Below are 18,925 nucleotides of genomic sequence, written 5' to 3'. Positions count from 1 at the left end.
TAGCAGTTCATTCTTTTAATGGAGCTCCGTGGCTGCCCTCCCTGTGCCAGAACTCCTTCCAGGTGCCCTGGGCAAGGGCAGAGGCAGCCACTGAGCAGGTAGATCAGTTTGCCTGGGGTGCAGCGGACCCAAGCGTGTCCGTGTTTGGACACGGACCCAAGCCTCTTGCCCAGGTTTGAGTTCTGCTTCGCCAAGGCTGGCTCTTTGATATGGGACATGTCACTTCACTGGTCTGAGCCTCCATGTTCTCATCTGGAAAATGGGATTGTAATCAGGATGGCCATGGAACTTCAGTTCAGTGGGGTGGTGTACAGACAGCTTGGTTGACACCGGGCATGTTAAATGCTCTATGCGTGCTGTGTTGGAAACGTGGTGGTGGTGGGAATGTGGGGGCGGGGGACAGCTGAGGGAGTGCCCTGAGGATGGGCAGCGTGCCGGGGAAGGTGATACCTTCATCCCAGCTTGCTTTTCTTTAACACCGACAGGCCTGCCTCCTATGGTGTCTTGGGCACATGGGGACAGTTGGTCACTCGAATGTCCACCCCAGACATTTGGACCAGCCTCTGAGCACAGTAGAGAGCTGGGCAGGAGGGGGCGAGGATTGAGCTGAGGGTGATGCCATGTGATCTGTGTCAGCCAGGGACTGGGTTCTGAGCATTTCTCCCGGCTGAAAATCTCTCCTCTCTGGCTTGTCTCTACAGGACCAGCTGAAGCAGTGTTTCTCCAGGCGGACCCCCGAGGCCAAGGACACCGACACCCTTGTGCAGGAAGCTGACAGCCAGTATGGGACATGGGCAGACCAGCGCCAGAGCGGGGAGAGGTAGGGCCTGTGGGGCTCCCGGCTGCGGGGTAGGGTGTCTGGATGGAAGGCAGCATGGCCCCCGTGCCCTCTCATTTCTCTATTACTCAGACCTGTTCTATCTTTAAACAGCAGAGTAATCCGTTCTTGTCGGAAAAAAATTTAGAAAGTACAAAAAAATTATTTTAAAAGGATACGTGAAATGTCCAGGATAGGTAAATACATAGAGAGAGAGAGAGTAGATTAGCTGCCGGGGGCTGGGAGTGACTAGGTAGGGGCGACCTTGCCACCTTCCTTTTGGGAAGATGTTCCAGAATGACATTGTGTGATGGCCAACTTTGTTATGTGTATCTCACCACGATGAAAGGAGTTACAAAGAAAATGAAAACCACCTATAATCCCAGCATACAGGCCATCAATGAAGACGTCGATGCTTCTCTTTCAATGTCTGTCTAGACTTTATTCAGTGTGTCTGTGTGTGTTTACAAATAGAGCAACATATTCCACATGTTGTTTCATAAGCTGTGTCTTGCATTTAATATTGCCCCAGCGGATGGCTCGTAGGGCCCTCGGATGTCTGCCAGGTTAGGACTATTGCAGAAGCACTACACAGCCTGGACACAGGAGGCAGGCAGCTCAGAATTCTAGCTAGCCCCACCCTAGCTGCCGATGGGACTCTGGGTAAATGAGTCTGTGCTTTGCAGAGTTGACATTCCTCCTCCATTGGAAGGGTACGACGGGGTGGACACTGCGGGTTCTCAGCTCACGTCTTCCGTAGCCCAGGGCCCCAGGATCTTGTGGTCATGTGACCGTGGTCAGGGTGGCGGGATCTTTTGAAGTCAGAGGGACCTGGGTCAACTGCAGCATGGCACCCTGCTCGCTGTTTCTCTGCGGGACTCGGTTTCCTTGCCTGTGGGTCGTATGCCCAGGGAGCGCGTGTAATCAGCCCCAGGTCCCCTGCCTGCTTCCCCTGCACTCCCTGCTGGGAGTGGTCACAGGCCGCTACTGGGTTATGTCCCACAGCCGATGATGTGAGAGTCAGGAATTGAAGACAGGTATGAAGAAGGCAAAGGGAAGCAAAGGTTTATTGTAGTATCAGTGAAAGCTTTATCTCGCTGAACCCGTGACGTTAATGAGCGTATTTAAATGTCCCTAGACTTCACTTAGATTTCCTGCAAGAGCCCACTGGACTCTGAGTCCGAAAGCCTGCCTCTGGGTTTTGCTCCCATCCTGGGCCTCCATTCCCCACAGCTGGTCTCTGGGACCTGGGTTCTCGTATGTGGGTGGGCGCCCCCTTCTCTTCCCAGGGGTACTGCAGCGCCTCCTTCCTGGCCCCCTCTAGCAGCTGCAGAGTCCCCAGTCCTGGCCAGCAGCGCCATCTGCTGCCTCCTTGGTGGTATTTCCCGCACGTCCGAGAAGTGGGGGCGTTGCTTTAGTCCCACACCCCACACCCCCACATCCTGCCTGTTCTGAATAATAAAATCATCCCAGAGTGGACAGAGCATAGACGTGCTCCTGCCGTGAAGCCCCAAGTTCAGGTTCTGTGCAAGGGTGCTGCCTGGGTGGCTTCCAGGGCAGACCCTCCTTTATTAGGGAGGTGGTATCTGGTGCCCAGCTGCCCTTCCTCAGGGCTGACTCTCCCGTGCTCTTGACTTTGGTATCTTTTTAATGGGGAGCGTTTTTTAATTTGATGACTTAATTTATTTATACATATCTGTCTTACGTGGTTCGGATTATACAAGCCATACTTAGAAACATTTCCATGGGAACATTTCCATGGGCATGGATTCTGGAATGAGTTATGCCCCTTGTGGACAAAACCATGTCACACTTCTGTGCCTTGGTTTCCTCTTGAGGTTAATATTCAACTTCCTGGGGCTAATCCTACCTGATAGCATTGTGCTGGCCATAGTAGGATTATAGGGTGAGCCTCAAAGGATTGGGGAGAGAATTCAGTGACTCCGGGGGTAGCAGTGCCTGGCATGTAGTAAGTGCTCAGTAAATCTCTACTGCATGCATGCATGTGTGAATGAATGGAACCACAAAGATAGATTCCCCTGCCTCCTGCTCCGCCACAAGTGACTGCTGGTGATTTTTTTTTTAACTTTTTTTTTTAAGATTTTGTTTATTTGGCAGAGAGAGAGAGTGCACACAAGCAGGGGAAGTGCCAGGCAGAGGGAGAGGGAGAAGCAGGCTCCCTTGCAGAGCAGGAAGCCCGATGTGGGGCTCGATCTCAGGATCCTGAGATCATGACCTGAGCCGAAGGCAGATGCTTAACCAATTGAGCCACCAGGCACCCCTGCTGGTGATTTTTTGAGGACATCAGCGCAGTCCAACAGAAATACAAGTCAAGCTGCAAATGGGAGGCATCTGTCATTTAAGATGTCCTAGTAGGCACCTCTAAAGAGTAAAAAAGAAACAGAATTCATCTTAAAAATTTAATTTAAATGACAATATTTCAGGGGCTCCAGATCTGAAATATTATCATTTTAACATGCATCAGTATTTTATACTCTCTCTCTCTTTTTCCCCCAAAGTTTTGGGAATCCAATGTGAGCTTTATACTCTGGCTTGCACTTGCCACATGGTAAGAGCCCAGTCACCATGAGTGACCTGCCATCCTGCCCAGGGCAGGGTTGGAGGGTCTGAAATGGGGCCTGACCGATCCCTCCCATTCCATGCCTGTCCAGGTGTTCTAGAGACATCACGAACAGCTCCAGGCTGTGCCCAGAAAGGTTATCCCACGGGGCTATCCTGTGTCTAAGAAAGAGCCTGAATATGCTTTCTGCCACCTCCTCTCCTTGAAATTCAGTTCTGTGTCACCACCTGCACAAAGGATGTCTCCCTTCCTTCCTTTCTTGTAGTCTGGCCCCCGAGTCCCCATCCCCGGACAGCAGTGCCCTGTCGGCCCGGAGGCAGCTCCCCAGCAGCCGCTTGTCCTCACTGTCCTCCCAAACGGAGGCCACCTCAGCTGGGGACCCGCACAGCTGCTCCAGGGACCAGCGGAGCACCAGCATGGACCAATCCAGCACCGATTTGGAATCCACCGATGGGATGGAGGGGCTGCCCCCGCTGGACCCCTGCCCCACGAAGAGGGTGGACGACTTCTCCTTCATTGATGTAAGTTGGTAGCTGGGAGTGTGAGTCAGAAAGAGTCCTTTCTTCTTAAAGGTATGCTCTGACGTCTCCCAGTGAGTGGCGCCTCTCAGGGGTAGAATCTGTGTGCCAGGAGCCCCTGTGGTGGGTGCAGAGGGAACAGTCTTTGAGATGGGACTGATGTCTGCATGTCACTTGCACCTGCCACACACCAGCTGTGTGTCTGGGGGCACATCTTCACCTCTCTGAGCCTTGGCTTCCTCATCCACCAATTGCTAGCACAGTGGGCTCTGCGACCTCAAACATAATCGCATGTGTTCAAATTAAAACTGATCCTAGCCCCCACCTATTAGGTAAGCAGGGAGTATGGCCTCTCATCCCAGGGGTGGGGGGTGGGGTGGGGTTGGGAGACAGTGGGGAGCAGGAGGCTGCCCGAGGTTTGCAGTTCCAGGCATGCAGAGTCTGGAGTTTGGCTCACACCAAATCTGCGGAGTGTTCTCACCAAGGTGTTGCTTGGAGGATGTGTCTCTGATAGCCAGGGATCCAAGTCTCTCTGTAAATAGGTAGTGGCTGCTCCAGAGAAGGGAGCCTTCAGGTACAGATAGTCCTCATGCCCCAGGATCCCCCAGGGCACGCCCTAGAACTCAGCTCTCCTAGGTCCCAAGCAGAGCCAGCCTCCAGGATGCCAGCCACCCAGGCCCAATGGTATCCTGCTCTAGACCCTTCGGGACCAGTACAGGTCCCCTTTTCTCCCACAAGAGCACCACCTGCCGGCAGTTTCCTTTTCAGTCCTTGAAGTCCCATTATTCTCCTTCCCTGACAGTAAGGCTACCCGCCCCCCGCCCCCAACCCCCAATCACCTAAATGTGCAAAATCTAAAAGCAGTCTGCTCTCCTGGTAATAAAGTCTCAGGCCCACACTCTTAGGAATGGCTACCCAGATTCCTCCCAGAGAAGGAACACCACCGCTTGGGGAGAAGGGGGCTTCCTCTGGATCCTCAAAAAGGGTTCCCCCTTCTAAGTATGGTCAGGGTCTCCTGCTGGCCCCTCTGAAGAAGGGCAGAGATGAAGAAAGACACAAGTTCGGTCTCCCCTGGGCCACCCACTACACAAACAGGGACATGGTGTGGGTTGTAAGGATTCAGTCAGATGATGTGTTCAGGTATTCATTCAACAAACATGTACCGAGCTCAAGCTGTGTGCCAAGCTTACGTGCTTGTATGATGTCACCAGGGCCATGGCACGATCCGCTGGACTTACCTTCTAGAACACTAAGCTGTTCTTTCTCAGTGTCCGTTATAAATCCCAGCCACTAGTCCCTGAGTGTCGGCCCCTGGACTGCTCACAGGCCAGGAACCCCAGGAGGCAAAGATGCCTGTCCCCTTCTGCAGATGAGAGAAGCAAGGTGGCCATTGGGTGACTGATGCAAGTGTCCCCCAGCGCAGGTTGGGATGCTTATTTATCACAGGCTGAGGTCTATGGGCACTGCCCACTATGGTTCGGGGCTCCTGTGGGGCCTTTTGGAGGCTGAGAGGGAAGGTGAGTGACCAAGGCCTCCAGGCCCTGCCCCAGCCTGCGGTCACAGGGATAGTCCTGGGGAAACAGACCCAGCAGCCCCCCAAGCCAGCTCTTCCCTGAGGCAATTCCCTCTTCCTTTCTCCGAGTCTGAAAACCTGGATCCGTGAAGCAGTCCCCAGTTTGGGACTTCCGTCTCTCCCCCCATCCCTGCGCCCCCAGTCCCATCAGCTGCCCCCACTGGCCACCATTACAACCACTTTGAGAAGCAGCTACACAAACATCAGCTCCCTCCTCCCGCCCCCAGTGTGGCCTCTGCCGCTTACCAGCCCTGGGAAATGATTCACCGAGATTAGCCCATCCTCACTCCTGGAAAAGGCCTTGGCTGATGGGACTTCTCCAGAGTAAACCCAAGAGAGAGAACCCCACATTTTAGGCAAGCACGGGAGCTGGCCTGTAACAGCTCCTGCCTGTGTCAGCCTTGGCCAGGTGCTGTCTCCAACCAGGACTAGCCCCACCTAGGCTCACTGACTTCTCCCCACGACTGTGGGCAGCCAATATTCCTGTGATCCCCTTTTCCACAAAGAGGGGCATCTTGCGGAGGTGAAGGCCATGGCTCGAGCTCACACAGCTAGGATTTGAACCACGTGGGATCGAACACAGAGCTCTTTGCTGCCATTCCCCAGGGATGATCACTGGGCCAGGGGCCACCCCACCTCCTTGCTGCGCCCCCCTGGCTCGTCTGCATTTTTCACACATTTTGTTCTGGAAGGTGATCCTCTTAGAAAGCATCACGGACCATCCACCTGACTCTGCTCAGAGTGTGATGCTTGCAGACAAAGGCTTGGCACAAATGCATTGTTCTGCACTCTCCACCTGCCCCCCAAATTATTGTGGGTGGATGGGGGGCTGCACTAAGAATGCCTCGGCTCCTGGGTCCTGTGTGAGTAAGGTTCCTGCAAAGATTTAGTCAGATGATGTATTCAGTTATTCATTCAGCAAGCAAGCAAACATTAATTGGGCTCCTGCTGTATACTGAGCTGGCTCCCATGCTCCTGTGAAGTCACCAGGAGGGGAAAAGCATTGTCATTTATGTCCATTTTGTAGCTGGCCCTGTGCCAGCGCCATCAAGGCTCACGTGATTAGCATCACCAGCCTCTGTGGTGTGTTTTGTGGAGAAATCAAGGCTTACGGTGTTGAGGTGACTTACAGTGCTGAGGTGACTGGGGGGTACTTGGGCCAGCCTGCTCACGAGGTTGGCCCACGTACCCCCCAGATAGCATCTTGTGTTCCAGGGAAGCAGCACACACCTCCCGTGGGCGGTGCCCTCGGTTAATGGTTCCCATGCTTTTCTCCCTCTTCCTGCCTGCTGCTCCCAAAGCAAACCTCAGTCCTCGACTCAAGTGCCCTCAAGACCCGGGTGCAACTCAGCAAGAGAAGCCGCCGCCGGGCTCCCATCTCCCACTCCCTCCGGCGCAGCCGAGTTAGTGAGTCGGAGAGCAAGTCTCCTTTGGAGGAGGAGGCTGACAGTGCGTGGATGTTCAAGGACTCAACAGGTATGCACGCCATGCCGTCCCTTCTCCATAGACGCCCCCCTGAACAGCAGGATGGCGCAAGGACTGCATGAGGGTCAGGCGGCTGCCAGTGACCTCGGTGCTCTTTTCTTTGGGACAGAAGAGAAATCTCCCAAGAGGGAAGAGTCAGATGAGGAGGAGGAGAAGCCTTCCAGGGCTGAGAGGACCCCCACCAGCCACCCGCAGAGGATGCCTGTGTTTCCGGGCATGGACCCCGCAGTGCTAAAGGTACCGAGGGTCACACCTAGACTACGCTCAACCTCCTAGGGAGGAGAACAGGCCCCAGGTGTCCTTCCTCCCCTCCCTCCCTTCCTTTCTCCCTCCCTCCCTCTTCCCCCCTCCCTCCCTGCCTTCCCTCCTCTCTTCCCCCTTCCCTCCCTGCCTGCCTGCCTTCCTCCCTCCCTGCCCCTCCTTCCCTCCCACCCCTCCTCTCTTCCCTGCTCTGTCACTCCCCCCCTCCCTTCCCTTCTCCCTTTCCCCCTCCCTCTCTCCCTTCCTTCTTTCCCTCTTCCCCGCCTCCCTCTCCACTTCGGAAACAGTTCCACTCACAAGAAGTTGCAGAAATAGTTCAGGGGGTCCGCACACACCCCTCGCACAGCTTTCCCCAGTGACAACTCACACTGCCACAATGCCTGCCATTTCTGCAGGAGTAGAAAGTCAGTAAACAGCAGCTGCACACTTGTCCCTGTGGTTGGTTTTACAGGCCTCCAAAATGGGAACAACTGGCCGCCGCTGCTCTAGGCCAGCGGTTTCTCGCCTCTCCTCTCCCGTCAGAACAAAGGATGTGTCACAGGCAGCCTAACACAGCAGGCAGCAGAGGCGCTGGGCTCCCCGCAGACACTCCACATAGCTCTCGAGGCCCTGCCTTGGGTCCCAGGACATGGCTCAGCAACCCCCCTGCTGTCCAGACAAGGCTCTTGAGATTCGTGCTATCGTTAGCATGAGCTCCTTGAACCTGGGGCAGCCACACCTGCTCTAGGCATGCCCAGCTATGGGCAACACTCAGCAGTCCTAACCATCACCGGAGGCTACTGGGCTCATTCGGGAAGGAGCCCCAGGGTTGGGGTTGAGGTTGGGCAGACCTGTGAATCCCAGGTCTTGAAAACTGTGTGATTTGGGCCCACAGCTTGGCCTTTGACCTTCAGGCTACTCTTCTGTAAAACAGAGAGCCAGCCTCTGCTTCGGGCTAATGTGTGTCATATACGTTAGGCCTGGTTAGAGTCCGGATGGTGGATGCTCAGCACCCCGAGGGGTCAGGTGGATGATGGTGATGGGGGCCGTCCAGTGTTACGTGGGGGACAGTGGCCACCTGCCACCACCACACCCCGGTCCCCTGGGGGAGCTCTGTACACACCACACTGCCATCCCATCCCCAACCATGCCTTCCAGAAAAGGGGGGAATCCACCCTGCCTTTTTCCTGTGGGAATGTGATAGTCAAAACTCATTTTAGGGGCACGTGGGTGGCTCAGTTGTTAAGCATCTGCCTTCGGCTCAGGTCATGATCCTGGGGTCCTGGGATCAAGCCCCATGTTGGCTCCCTGCTCTATGGGAATTCTGCTTCTCCCTCTCCCACTCCCCCTTCTTGGGTTCCCTCTCTCGCTGTCTCTCTCTATGTCACATAGATAAATAAAATCTTTTTTTTTTTTTAAGATTTTATTTATTTATGTGACACAGAGAGGGAGAAGGGAAAGCAGAAAGAGAGTGGGGAAGCAGGCTCCCCGCTGAGCAGAGAGCCCGATGAGGGGCTTGATCCTGGGACTCTGAGATCATGACCTGAGCTGAGGGCAGAGGCCCAACCCACTGAGCCACCCAGGCGCCCCTAAATAAAATCTTTAAAAACAAACAAACAAACAAACAAAAACCTCATTTATCCATGTGGACATAGGACCAAGAAGCTTAGCACAGCTGAATGTCAAGTGGAAGATGTGGCCATTACCTCCATTCCGGGGTTCATGGGCAGCTAAAGGAGACAGAACATCCCAACCCGAGAGCATATAAATGGTGGCTTTTCCATCAAAAAGGAGAGGACATGATTGTGCGAGGTTATAGTGGTGGTTCTTTGATTATAGTGGCCAAGGGTGGCTGAGTAGACTACTTGCCTGGTGTCTGATTTCTCTCAGCCTCCAAGATCAGGCGGCATCTCCCCCACCCCGTGTTGCCTGCCTGGGTCCATTCAGTTGCTGGGTGGCCCTGTTGTTGCCCTACAGCGACAGTGCCTTCAGATGGGAGCCTTCCACAGACCAGAGGCGGTTACAGACGTGGCTCTCTTCTCTTCCCAGGCTCAGTTGCACAAGAGGCCGGAGGCCGACAGCCCCAGCGAGGCCCCAGGCTGGGCCCCCCAGCCCAAGACGCCCAAGGCTCCCTTCACTCTGGGCAGTCGCGTGCTGCCCTCCAGCGTGGAGAAGGACGACAGGTGAGGGGACTTGAGGAGGAGGCCTCCACCCTAGACTCAGGGTGGGGGCTTGTTGGGTCCTAGAGCTGCATTCAAAGGGAGTTGCAGCTGTATCTTTCCCTCTAGCTTTGCTCACACAAACTCCCAGGCAGCCTGAGAGCTAAACACACACTCGCAGAGATGGGGAAAGAGGGCCTGGAATGAGGCTGGCTGGCCTCGCTCTCCCCGCTCCCTCCACATCCCACGTGGAGATCCAGGGCTGTGTTGTGGGAAGACTACCTACCTAGCCCAGCCCTCTCCAGATTGGTGGGGAAACTGAGGAATCCTCCCTCCTCTTACCCTCCAGGGAAGGGCCTTTGTCTCAGGAGAATCGGGGAGACCCGGGAAGACGGATAGAAGGGCACGGCCAGGCTGAATGACATTCACTGAATTCAGCCACCTTGTGTGGAGCCACTGCCCCCATCCCAGGCTGGGCCAACACGACACAGAGATGAGCCCAGCACAGCACCTGTCACCTCCCCACCACGGGGCTCCCAGACCAGGCACTCTGGCAACCAGGGTTGGACTTTACAGAGCATAGCTCTAAAAAAAAAAACACATCACACAACCAACTTCATCCCAGTGGTGCAACTGACAAGCTGCTTGGCCTGGGGGAGTCACTCTGCCTCTCTGAGCCTCAGCCTCTTTATCTGCAAAATGGGTTTACTCCTCATTCTAACCTTCCAGGGCAGTCATGAGGACGAAAAGAAGAAGGGCGTGCAGAGCCCTTTGCATTGGTGCTGGCTTGCAGACCAATAAAGGAGCGTGGGATTCTGGGGTGCCTGGGGCACTCAGTCAGCTGAGCGTTTGAATCTTGTTTTTGGCTCAGGTCATGAACTTGGGGTCCTGAGATCGAGTTCTGGGTCGGGCTCCTCACTGGGCATGGAGCCTGCTTAAAATTCTCTCTCTCTCCCACTCCCCACCTCTCCTTGGTGCTAAGAAAAAGAAGAGAGAGAGAGAGTGGGATTCTTTTCACAAGTTAAGACATAAAAGTAAAGAATTATTCACACTAATGTTGTAATGTTTTTTTTTTTAAGATTTTATTTATTTATTTGACAGACAGAGATCACAAGTAGGCAGAGAGGCAGGCAGAGAGAGAGGAGGAAGCAGACTCCCTGCTGAGCAGAGAGCCCGACATGGGGCTCAATCCCAGGACCCTGAGATCATGACCTGAGCTGAAGGCAGAGGCTTAACCCACTGAGCCACCCAGGCACCCCTAATTTTGTAATGTTTTAAGTGCTGTGATAGAGCAGTGAGTTGGGAAGCTACAGCCCACAGGCCAGATTTCAGCCCACTGTCTGTTTTTGTAAATAAAGATTTATTGGCACACAGCCACACCCATTCCTCTCCTATTTGTGCTGCAGAATTGACTAGTTGTAGCAGACACCCCATGACCCACAAAGTCAAAACTACTTCCCATCTGGCTCTTTATCTGACCCCCATGATAGAGGAAGGACTCGAAACCTGGACCCGAGGAAGAAAAGTGCAGAAAAAGGCTTCCAGGAGAAGGAGTTGCCTGGGCTGAGTCATGATAGACAAAAATAGGGCAGTATGAGGGGGTCGCAGGCTGAAGTCACAGCACATGCAAAGGCCTGGAGGCCTGACATTACAGGGGAGCTATAGGCAGGGCCTATTACCAGAGCATAGAGTGGGCTGTGGGAAGCAAAAGGACAAGAGGTGAAGAGAAGCAAGGCCATAGTTGAGAGAGATTGAGATTGCGATTGATTTTAAGGAACTGGCTTCCCTAATCATGGGTACCAGCAAGTTCAAAATCTGTAAGGCACACAGATAAACCAGAGACTCAGGGAAGAACCAGTATTGTAGTTTGAGTACCCAAAGTGGTCTGTGATCAGAATTCCCTCTTCTTCTGGAGAGGTCAGTCTTTTTCTAGCAAGATCTTCAACTGATTGGGTGAGGCTCAATAATAGGGAGGGTAATCTGCTTTATTCAAAGCCTACTGACTTAAATATTAATTTCATCTTAAAAAATGCCTTCACACACAAAAAAAATGCCTTCACAAAACCTTCTAGAACAATGTTCATCCAAATACCTAGGTACAGTGGCCTAGCCAAGTTGACAAATGCAATTAACCAGCATAGGCATTTATGTGGGTGGAGACCTAGAAGGATGGAGGTGTGCTTGGGGTGATAAATGGATGGATGGAGATAATTCATGTGTCAACGCAACTTCACAGCTGCAGATTTTTTCATAGAATGGGCATACTGTGATTTATTTACCATTCCTTTTTACTAGGGACTTTGTTTAATTCCTGTTTCTTGTTCCTCGGTTGTGTTAACACAGGCATCTTTACCACCTGCAAGTACCTGGCTCAGCATTGCCTGGGCACTGAGGATGCGGGGTCGGGTGCCTCACAGCCCCGCCTGCAAGGAGCCCTCAGTCTGGCTCGCACTTGACTCTCACTGGCTTTGTGGTTTCAGGTCGGAAGAGCCCTCTCCCCAGTGGTTAAAGGAGCTAAAATCCAAGAAGAGGCAAAGCCTGTATGAGAACCAAGCTTGAGCAGGTATGAAGTGGGAAGCACAGTGGGGAGCCTGGGCCCGGAAGCCAAGGGCCAGAGACTTGAGGAGAGAGAAGGGAAAATGGGTGCGGGTGTTCTGGGGTCCAGTGAAGACGGTAGTGCTGATCTGTTTCCTCTTAAGGGAAAAAACCCAGGTGGACAGCCTGGTCGAGGAACCTAGGATAACTAGGCTCTGGGCTCATGCACTTCTCACTGCATCTCAAAATCCTTTTGTAAAGTGGAAAGGGGGACATCAGCAATTAGCTTAATCCAAAATGCCTCCCCAATTTTTACATGCATATGCAACCTGTTTGATTAAAATTTAACTTGGAAAAAGAAAGAGGACTAAGAAGGTCAAATGATTAGAACTGCCCTGGTGTGGGTCCCAAGTGACTTCATATCTTAGAGGAACATTAGGTTCCCCATCTGTGAAATGGGGTAACAGCCCCTATGTCCTCGAGGGGTCCCTGGGGCTCACTAAAGAGGCGCTGACATGCTGGCGGTCAGTCCTAGGTATGGGAACTATGGCTCATAATTCCTAGAAACCGGCTCTGATGTGAGTAGCCCGGGAGACCCTCTGTCCCCTTACCTGTGAATCTCAGATCCAGAAAACACTGACACTGAAGCATTTTCATAACTTACTACTTGTAGCAAAGCCTGACCTACGTGGTTGTCTGTGTTTTATGCTATGGGTATAATCCAGGGGCATTTCATAATATATATGTATGCCTATGTGCATGTGTATATGTGTCTACAATAAACCCTACCCCACCAAATTCTAAATTCCCAGGCAATCTGTGCTCAAGGGTTTTTGGATAAGGAATGGGATCCTGTGTTGGTTTTTGTGTTTAGTGCTATATATGTCATATCTCTGTGAACCTTCCAGCCATCCATTTGAGGAAACAGGCTGGAACCCTAACCTGACCTTAAACTTCCTGTGGGTTCTACTGCATTTGGCCACCTGTCTCCTTCCTCGCCTCTCTCCAAAAAAAAGGTCATCTTTTCTAGCCTGTGACCTCTGGGGCTGGGGGCTGGCCATCTTGGAGAATACCAGACAAGGTTTAAAGGCTTGATGGCAGAGACACCGAGGGTCCCATGTTACCTTTGCTGACACCAGGACTGTCCCCTCCTCTCCAGACAGGGGACACTGCCACGTATAATGAACAGAAGCCTTAACTGTCAGAACCCGAAGATGAGGCCATGCTGATGCTGTTCCTGCCTAGACCCTTCCAGCCGGGTGGAGAACACAGCCCGGTGACTCCCGCCCCCTGCAGAGGCTCTCTCCAGATCGGGATGCGAAGACCCACCCTCTTCCAGCACCTGCACGTCTCCCCAGACAGCACTTGAGGCGGAGAACAAAGCCAGCCTGCCCAGAATTGTCCATGCTGGTGGTTTTGTGTTTTACGTGAACAATGTCCATTTCCACTGTCTCCACCCGGAGACATCACTCCGGGAAGATCAATCTGAGTTGAACCATCTCCCTGGGCTCTGGAAAACACCTGTATTGTGAAAGTATTCCTTGCCCCAACACCAGGGGAGGTCCCTTTCAAAAGTCTATTTCCAAGGAAGAAGAAACTCAAGTTTCCTGCTGTAATTGTGACCCAAGGCAGCGTCACTCGGTTGGGCTGCGTTGGGTTTTTTGGTGAGTTCCATCTCCCTCCCTCTCCAAGAATCAGCAGCTCCAGTATTTTAAACATACCCATCCTTATTTCAGGTGTGTTTATCCTTACAATGGGGCTGTGTGCAGAGATGATCTGTTCATTATACATCACTTTGGTTTGCTTTAGAAGGCGTTAAAGCAATAATTCAGCCAATTGTCTTTGAAATTTGATATGTATATATGTTTTCTATGTTCAAGAGCAGAAGGAAAGGTGTATGAATAATTTGCTTGAAGTATCTGATCATCTCAGGTTATCTTACCCCATCCATGCTTTAAAAAAAAAAAAAAAATTCCAGCTGTCACCTCTGTGTATATATTTTCCTGGTTTCTTTTCATTTGAGCTCTGGTTTCTGTGGAGTGCCTCAAGGGTTCATCAGGGGCAGCAGCCTGGATGGCAGTGCCTTTCCCTCTCAAACAGCAGACCTGCCCTGAGAATCTTCTTCTCCAGTCTTTTTTGAACAGCACCCAAGATACTGGCGTAGAAGATTCATTCCAAATTGGAACAAATGCATGAATGGGGGGAGGTTTTCTTCTCTTTCTTCTCACCTCTTCCTTCTACCACTCCCCTGCCCCACCCCGTGCAAACCACCTGACAGAGTGCTTCCTTTAGGTCTAAATGTAGGAAGGGAGGGTCTTCCTGAAATCTTCTCTGGACAGAAGTGCTGGATGCTAGGTGACAAAGTATAGGGTTTGCCTTGCCTCTTTTTTTTTTTCTTCCTTGCTCTAAGCTCATTCCCAGGAATCTCTAAGACCTCTGGGGGTCGTAGGCACTCTCTACATGGTCTTTTTTTTTTTTTTGGAAATCCTCAACACCAGCCTCCTCCACCTCTGAAACCCAAGGCTCCAGCAAACATCCCAGATAGGCTTGACTGGCCACCTGCCATCCCTGGAGTTGCCAAAACCGTGTGCCAATCCTGCTGGGGAGAAGCCCATTGGTGAGAAAGACACCTGGGACAGTTCACAGGGCCCCCTGGTACTGCTGAGGGGCCCCAGGACTGAGTTTTCTAAGGCTAGATGTGGAATGGATGGGCCTTACCTACTGATTTCCCCAGACATGCAAGTCTTTCTTGAAAATCCATTATTTGCAAAAGGTGTCAAAACATACTTTCCTTCTCCCTGGCCATGTCTCCAGGAGTCTCCATTTGTCTCCCCATCTCTTCTTTCTCATCATCCTTTACCATCTCTTCCTTCACTTGGGGTGAAGGATGGAGAGCAAACTGTTTCTCCAGGTTCAGCACCACAGACAGGGACTGAAGCTCCTCCCCAGCCCCAGGTCCTGTTGGGTGACCTTGGGCTACCAATGGGCAGTTGTTGGACCCTGTCACCCACCAAGCCTTTTGCATCTGGAGCCTCATGTCTAGAGATTTGGCCCTGCTTGATAATAGTTTGTGTTCTTTTCATTCCCTGAGTTAGTGGTCAGTCAGTTTTCTGTGGCCATTAGGTGGAGATTTGATTCCTCCAGGAACTGCTGCTTTGGGTGAATTTTTTCTTTCTTTCTTTCTTTCTTTCTTTCTTTCTTTCTTTCTTTCTTTCTTTCTTTCTTTCTTTCTTTCTCTCCTTCCTTCCTTCCTTCCTTCCTTCCTTCCTTCCTTCCTTCTTTCTTCCTTCCTTTCTTTTTTTTAAAGATTTTATTTATTTATTTATTTGACAGAGATCACAAGTAGGCAGAAAAGCAGGCAGAGAGAGAAAGGAGGAAGCAGGCTCCCTGCTAAGCAGAGAGCCCGATGTGGGGCTCAATCCCAGGACCCTGGGATCATCACCTGAGCCGAAGGCAGAGGCTTTAACCCACTGAGCCACCCAGGTGCCCCTTTTCTTTTCTTTCTTTTCCTTTCTTTTAGATCCGGTTAATGTTCTGTTTTGTGGGGTTTTGTGGTTTTGTTTTGTTTTTAAGTTCAACACAGGGCTTGAACTCATGATCCTAAGATCAAGACCTGAGCTAAGATCAAGAGTCAGATGCTTAACCAACTGAGCCATCCAGGAGCCCCTAGATCTGGTTAATGTTTTGAAACAATGTTGATACAATGGCTTTGCAGGTCAGTAGGTCCCCTTTAAAGTCACTCCTCATGTCCTGACCAATGCTTCCTGGCTGCTATCTGTCTTTCCTTCAGGTGGGAAGGGCCCCTTGGTACCATCTTAGACAACAGGAACTGACCTGCTCTGTTCAATGAGACTATAAATACAATGCAAAACTCTCCGATTCTTAATTACGAATGTTGTAGCCCAAGTATACCCAACAGGAAAGAAAAGCACGAGACTTAACCTGGAGACTTAAACTTGAGATTAACCTGGAGATCTTTTGCCTAACCTCCCATACCTGAATTGGAAACAGAAATCCATTTAATTCCTTGGTGATTAAAACATACAAAGTCCACCCCCCTCCCATGAAACTGACAAGAGAAGCCTCACCTCTCCACTGCACAGCAGACCCTCACAGTGGGTCAGGAGCCACCCTCTCCGTGCAGAGTCCCCTTGACCTCTGGACCCCGCTGTGCTCAGTCCAGTGAAGTTAGAAGTGAATGATGCTTGGAACTTTTTCGGATAGCTGGGCAAGTGCATTGTTGCTTTTCCCTTCTTTGTAAGCTGACTGAGCTCTCTGATGCTAAGCAAGAGGTTGTTTGCTAGTTTCTTGAGTTGGCCTGGAGCCACCTTTGGAAATCTATTTTTAAACTAACTTAATATGCCTTAATGGTTTGTATGCAATCAAGTCTCCTGCCCTCATCCAATCAGCTTTCTGGGGGCCTTTGGCTCTCCTTAAATGAGAGCCTTTCATAGAACGCAAATCCCTATGTATGTACAATCTCTACACACACACACACACACACACACACACACACACACACCCTTTGTACATCAGCGTTTTGACGGCTGGTGTTTTGATAAGTCTGTATCTAAACATACACACACACACATACACACACACACATCCTTTGTACATTAGCGTTTTGATGGCTGGTATTTTGATAAGTCCGTATCTAAACACACACACACACACACACACACACACATCCTTTGTACATTAGCGTTTTGATGGCTGGTGTTTTGATAAGTGCGTATCTAGATCCTTTTCCTCGTGGCCTTTGCCTGATGAAACAGAGGCCTTTGGCCTATGAAACCCCACAGTGGGGCCTCAAAAATTAGTATTGTGGAGAATTCCTTGGTGCCCCCAGAGAAATCCTGGTGAAACTGAAACCTCGAGTTGTTTCATGTTGGGGGTTTTGAGTGACACAGACCTGACAGCCTCAGGCTATCCAGGATTTGAGAAGAGGACAATCAGGTGGGAGCTCTTCCAGGGAGGCAGGCCAACCCCTTTAAGACAAAGGTGTTTGCCTTTGTGCATCCAGGGAAACGAGGCCAACTCTAGATATTGCTAAGGAGCGAACATCGAAATAGGCTTGAGCCTGAGGTCCCAGAGCTTAGAGGCTGTGCAAGGGAGTGGAGGAAACCATTGGCATGCTTCCCCCCGCAGAAGGGAGCTCAGCTGCTTGTCCTCAGCCCTAGCAGCTGCCTTGTCCACTTAACGCTTGTACATTTAAATTTCCACTATGATGCCCCCAGATTGCCCCAGAAGCTAGGCATGATCACAAAGCTGAAAATCCACAGGTGTGTGGTCAAATCACCTCCCAAACTACGTGCGTTTTTAAAGGCGACTTGGGCCTGTGTGGAAGACATTGTCCCATGGAGAGGACTGGAGCCTGCCTCTCCCTCACCAGTGTCTGTTTTGTGCCCTCAATCCCTGTGAGTCCCCCACCCCCGACCCCCCAGTCCCATTATTCAGTACAGGAAGCCAGATTACTTAGCCTTCATGTAAACTAGCATTTCAGTGTGAACCCAAGGGGGAGATGTGGAGGCAGGAGAAAAGTTCCATCCAACGGAAGACACCCTTGCCCCTAAGTTACACTGTGACAGGTCACTGCAGTCACGGGGAAGCCTCCCACACCCTCAATTGTGCCTTTCTTCCTCCACCACATGTTAAAACATGGAAGCAAAACTCCCATGGCCTCATGAGTCCACGGGGTAAGAGGGACAATGTTGACATGGAGGGAGCCACTCCACATCTGGACGGGGGCCCACCTTGGCGACAGCCACCTGGGGAGCCGTGGATCCGGCTCTGCTGAGGAGTTGCTATGAGTCAACCCTGTTGGGATTTGGGGGAACTGAAGTTCTGAAAATTCAGAGCCACGTGGAAAACCACGGTCTTCACCAGCCTCTCCCCTTTGGTTGCCACCCCTCTAGAATTTTTCTCTGGTTTGGATTGGGTCCTTCAGGGAGGGGTGCAGAAATCTTGTGTTCTGGAAAATCAGCCCGAGGTTCCTAGCAAATTAACCTTTAAAATCAATCAACTTATCCCCCCTCCCACCCCCAAATTTCCTTAGAGTCACCCTCTAACCTGCTACCTGATAATCTTCCTCCATGAATCAGACTGGCCTTTTTTTTTTTTTTTTTTGGACAGTCTCTAATGGTGTCACACCTGTAAAAACAAACAAACAAAACCACGCCATTGTCTAAAGAACAATTTGAGCTTTTTGCCGGTCTCATTCCACATAGCCTTATAGATCTGTAAACTGGGGGCTCACAAAGTAATATATTGTATTATGGAAGATATTTTGTACTGTGTTGTTTCCTGAATCATACCAATATTCTAGAAGTGATGCACTTCCCAGATGACCCTGATCCTCAAAACAGTTTGTAAGAAGGGGCGGGGAGTGAAAATACATATAAATACACTATATTTTCTGAGCCTTTCTTCTGAGTCCCTTCCTGAGTCATGGCAGGAAAGAAACTGGAGTCCCGTGTACAGGAAAGTCACACCTGCTGCCTACTGGCGTTCTTGCAATTGCCTTACGAATTCACAAGCTCTAAGGGGTTCTGAACAGAAGGTGGACGACAGGCACTTTCTCCAATTCCAGAAAGAATCTCTACTCGTGTGACTGAGAATTCATCTAGAAAAACCTATATTTTTAACATTGAAACAAACGGGGCTTCCTGGACCTCACAGAGTATTGGGTATCTACAAGTGCTTTTATATTTTGCAACTGTAAAGAGGTTTCCTACGGACAGAAGAACAGTTGGGGACCTGGCCAACTGCCGTCACACAGAATGACCTCTGCATGTACAAAGATGTTGCATTCAGACCATGAAAATAGCAAATAAAGCTTTGATGCAAGTTGCACTGAAGAACTCGGTGTGTCAGTGGGTGGATGAATGGGCTCTCCCATGCATGCACGCCCGTCCCCAGCTGAATTGGTCTGTTGTCTGCTGAGCTGGGGGCCACGTGGCAGGAAGGGGGGAGCTGGGGTCCTGGGTGAGGGGGACCCATGGAGACAAAGCAGAATTT

At 51.2% G+C, this 18,925-nt stretch overlaps 1 protein-coding gene across 9 annotated transcripts in view; it reads left to right on the top strand.

Moving 5' to 3' along the window:
• The window catches only part of KIAA1671, a 184,568-nt gene extending 165,803 nt beyond the window's left edge, over positions 1-18,765 (top strand). For 8 of the 9 annotated variants that reach the window (XM_082698804.1, XM_082698802.1, XM_082698806.1 and 5 more), the window contains 7 exons: positions 702-820; positions 3,664-3,919; positions 6,791-6,965; positions 7,084-7,211; positions 9,264-9,397; positions 11,854-11,936; positions 13,068-18,765. In XM_082698804.1, the coding sequence (XP_082554930.1) occupies positions 702-820; positions 3,664-3,919; positions 6,791-6,965; positions 7,084-7,211; positions 9,264-9,397; positions 11,854-11,932 (891 nt within the window). In that variant the 3' untranslated portion in view covers positions 11,933-11,936; positions 13,068-18,765. Of the gene's footprint in view, positions 1-701; positions 821-3,663; positions 3,920-6,790; positions 6,966-7,083; positions 7,212-7,686; positions 9,027-9,263; positions 9,398-11,853; positions 11,937-13,067 lie in introns of those variants that run through there. The other variant, XR_014302718.1, reaches the window with a different exon arrangement.
• Positions 18,766-18,925: the final 160 nt, after the last annotated feature.

Source organism: Mustela nivalis (assembly GCF_964662115.1).
Source record: "Mustela nivalis genome assembly, chromosome: 14".
Lineage (NCBI taxonomy): Eukaryota > Metazoa > Chordata > Mammalia > Carnivora > Mustelidae > Mustela > Mustela nivalis.
This window is presented reverse-complemented; position numbering and strand designations above follow the sequence as displayed.